We start from the raw sequence: 4,073 nt of genomic DNA on the forward strand, positions 1-4,073 counted from the left end.
AAATTCATTCTCTTCTCTTTTCGTTTTCCTTTCCCTTTTCCTTCTTTCTTGCATTCTCTCCTCAGTTGCACTCATCATTTGCAGCCCACAGTGAAAAACAACACTGGTTTCTCACCATACTTCACAAGGGAAAAAGAAGCATGGGCCCCACTTATCCCACAACTCATCACACCATGTCACTTCACCGTGAGTGACCCGTGTTCAACAATCTCTCTTGTTTTAAGGTTTCTTTTGCTTGTTATAATGCTAACGACATGGTATAGACACACACGAAATAATAATAATAATAATCAGACATATTAAAAACTGTGTATGCTTTGGGTTTTTGAGATGAGAGACACTGTTAGATTTCCAAGACCTCTCTTTTTTTACACACAAACAAACAAAACAATAGGGAATTTTTATTTTTTTGCTATATTTCTCCCATCAGATCACTGCATAATCATAATGCTGTTTCTCTTATATCATCTCTTCTGATCCATTTCTCTCTCTCTCTCTCTCTCTCTCTCTCTCACAAAGGTCCTCCTGTGTCAGGGTCTCAGAAGAGAGAGATCACATACCTTGCACACAAGTCACACAACTCGTGCTGGGCTTCAGAAAGACTGAAACTTTCTCCCTAAAAACTTGTGGGTATTAATGATCTTTGCCTCACTGGGTCATTACATGAAGATTCTCAACTTGGGTGCTCAAAATGTTGGTCACTACTGAGGACAAGTCTCATGTTGTTGTCGTTGACATACACAGTAATGGTTGTTGTCAACGGAGCTCGGCCACCGACGAGGGGGGGTGTTCTGACGCCACCGACCGGTCGCATGAGGAGCAAAGGTCTTCCCATGATCCTGGCACTGAGATAGTGGGAGTGTGTGAGAAGGAGAGAAGATCCTCTGCTTCAGAGTGTTCGGTGGAGGTGGATCTGGAGGAGGGTTCAGTCCCCGAAGTTAAGGTGCATTTGGATAATGTGGAGAGGGATTGTAGGATTTGCCATCTCAGCATGGATATGACCAACCATGAATCTGGTACTCCCATTGAGCTGGGATGCTCTTGCAAGGATGATTTGGCTGCTGCTCACAAGCAGTGTGCTGAGGCTTGGTTCAAGATCAAGGGCAACAAGTAAGTACACTTTTATGTCTTTGGAATGGCTTGGTTCCTGGGAAAGTGTTGTGAAATTGTAAGATTGATCAACACACCACTTTTAAGTTCTTGGCGTTTTTCTTTTGGACTGAAGTTATGAACAAGGTATCTGGTGGTCTTGCGTTAGTTTGAGATATGGATAATCTATTCTTTTCCCCAAATCTGGTGCTTTGAGTTGACTTGTCTGTTTTGTTTCTTCTTGCCCTATAGCAATTTACCATATGCTTATAATACCAATAGGATTTGGGATATTGCAGGTTCCTTTTTTGCTGTAAGAAGGTCATTGTGTGAACTAAATTAGGCCACATTGTTCCCAAAATAGTTTAGAGATTAAATGCTTAAAGAAAAATGTTGGAGGGGGAGATGAAAGTATCATATTTGCAGATTGGACTCTACAAGCATGTTCGATTTGCTTATGCACCTCTGTATCCAGTTGATTGTGAATAAATTGAATTTCAAAAGTATGTATGAGAGAGTGAGGTTTTGGAGGAAAACGAACAACGGACTTTCGTTTTTAATAAATATTTTCTAATTTTGGTAATTTTTAAATAAAGAAATGTTATGATATCCTAACCTTTTGTTTATTTGGATGAACAATATAGAACTTTTAATTAAAAAACAACAAATTTTTTAAACCTCACTTGTTGAATGTTTGAAAGCTTTATTTTTTTTTTTTGAAAAACTAAACTTGCCTTAAATGCTTTGTTATTTTTAACGAGACAGCATGTATGATCCATAAGTAAAAGTCTATGTGATATGAGAAATTTCATGTAAAAGAAGGATTTTCTAAAAATAGTACATTTATGGAGGTGGATGTAGTTTCCCAATCAAGAATGTTAACCTCAAGGGAGATTAGTATAACTATCCCTTTATTCATTGACGTGGCCCTCGTCATTAAATATTCATTCCTTTATCTTTTTTTCAAAGAAATCATGATCAAGTGTATTTATTATTAAAGAGGACTTTTGTGACCATAATTGACACCTGAATTTCATGAAGTAATAATCACCTATTATTGACAGGCTCCTGGAATTTTCATATTCAAAAATCTCCTAAAGGATAGTCAAATGGTGGGTATGCCAAGAGAAAGATAATTTGAGAAGTTAAAAACATAGTTTTGTGGGTTTCTGGGATGAGTAAGAGGAAAGTGAAAACTTTGGGAATGAAAATCAGAAGAAAGAGTGAAGAGTGGATATGTATGATGTAGAAACAGTTCAGGTTGATTTCAGTTTGAAGTTTGGAAAGTAATTATGTGAATTGCATATAAAGAATTTCAATAAGCTAAATAAAGAAGAAAAAAAGTGTTGCCTCCAATATGTAGTCAAATTATACTCGTTACAGATCAGATTTGATCTGGCTTTCGCTACTTAGCAGCACTAGATAAATTAAGCTGCTGCAAGTGTGAAACTTACTTCTATGACATTTTTGCTCTTGTTTTATACTTCATTTACCTATATTTTCTTCTATGTATTGATTTTGCTCTGTAGTTGTGATCTGATGCCTGCAAAATAAACCCGCTTTCTTTCATTCTAGGGATCCTGAATGTTACTAACTTTAAATGGGTCATTGAAAAAAGTAATTTTGTAAAAATATTGCCTACTACAAGTTTTCATGTAATTTTTTAGGATAATGATATTCTGACAACTTTTTTTTGACAATATTTTAACATCATTTACATGTCGTAAACACCACACCAATCACAGAATGATACATAGATAGTGTTAAAATGTTGTCAAAAGAATATTGTGAAAGTATCATTATCCATTTTTTTATCATTGAGATTGTAAAAGTTTCTACTTTGTAAAATTTCACTTTAACAACATTTAAAGGCTAAAGCATATGAGTTTCTTTATATCTGCATTAGGTTAAATTGCTGAAATCCTAGAGAGAAGCAAAAAATGAATAAATATATATAATGGTTAACACGCAGAAAGCTAAATGAAATTTGTTGTCCCATTTGAGAATGATATTTTCTTCTTTTTACTGTTCTATTTTCAGAAAGAAATATGCTGTTTTACTAGTAGGAGAGCAAAACACCAAGCCATACGAGAAAATCAGAGACTTTAATTCATATAAAAGATAAAAAGATGACCATTTTGGAATTGTTTTCTTGACAGCCTTGTGTGAAAACTTAAAAGCAGAAACAGAAAGCGAAACTTACATCCAACCATTGTTGCTGTCACGATAACTTTCTCGTGCTTTTACCTTCTAAAACACCTATGGTATAGTATATCGTAGAAAAAAGCATATTTGATGACCAAATTTAGTATTTACAGTGCTCTGCCCATCGTAGAGTTATAAAAATTAAAGGGAAAACATGATATCAAAACTTGCACACTTGTATTGGTTAATGCAGTTAGTTTACTTTAATTGAGTGCACCAATGTTACAGTTTTACATGTAATAGACATGGAAGTTGTACTGAGTATTTGATGTGTATGATTAACAGAACATGTGAAATCTGTGGATCAATTGCACGCAATGTAGCTGGAGCTATTGAAATTCAAATGACAGAACAATGGAACGAGGGAAATGATGGTTCGACAGCAGCACAATCTGGAACAGCAGGAGCCACAGAAAGTAGAAATTTCTGGCAGGGTCATCGTTTTTTGAACTTCCTGCTAGCATGTATGGTGTTTGCCTTTGTGATATCATGGCTCTTTCACTTTAATGTACCCTCTTGAATTCCTGTTTAACTTGAGGATGAAGCAGGTTAAGATGATGGAGGGTTATTAGACCCTCTTCACTTCCTCTTAACACAGGTATCAAACTCAATACCTGTGTCTGCATACTTCATGGATCTTTATGCTCATTTTCTCAATCAAATTTATATAAAATGCTCGTTGCTTATCTTAGAATTTTCAAAGTTAAATTCTTGTCATTTCTATCAAACTTATTCCTAATTCATGCTTCCTCCAATGGTGATCCACTTTCTTGGTTAAG

The 4,073-nt window shown here is 35.4% G+C and overlaps 1 protein-coding gene across 1 annotated transcript; it reads left to right on the forward strand.

Annotated features, from left to right (window-relative positions):
- The first annotated feature begins 422 nt into the window (after positions 1-422).
- Positions 423-3,988, forward strand: LOC106764040. The gene is made up of 2 exons (XM_014648239.2): positions 423-1,110; positions 3,580-3,988. Exons 1-2 carry the CDS (start codon positions 692-694, stop codon positions 3,812-3,814), a joined length of 654 nt encoding a protein of 217 aa, XP_014503725.1. The 5' UTR covers positions 423-691; the 3' UTR covers positions 3,815-3,988.
- Positions 3,989-4,073: the final 85 nt, after the last annotated feature.

The sequence above is a fragment of the Vigna radiata genome, chromosome 6 (genome assembly GCF_000741045.1).
Source record: "Vigna radiata var. radiata cultivar VC1973A chromosome 6, Vradiata_ver6, whole genome shotgun sequence".
Classification (NCBI taxonomy): Eukaryota; Viridiplantae; Streptophyta; class Magnoliopsida; order Fabales; family Fabaceae; genus Vigna; species Vigna radiata.

What these genes read in the sequence shown, in the direction of transcription:
- LOC106764040 (XM_014648239.2), top strand. Translation starts at nt 692, where the DNA reads ATGTTGGTCACTACTGAGGACAAGTCTCATGTTGTTGTCGTTGACATA. An exon ending in TTCAAGATCAAGGGCAACAA is followed by an intron (nt 1,111 to 3,579) that starts GTAAGTACACTT and finishes TATGATTAACAG; the next exon opens with AACATGTGAAATCTGTGGAT.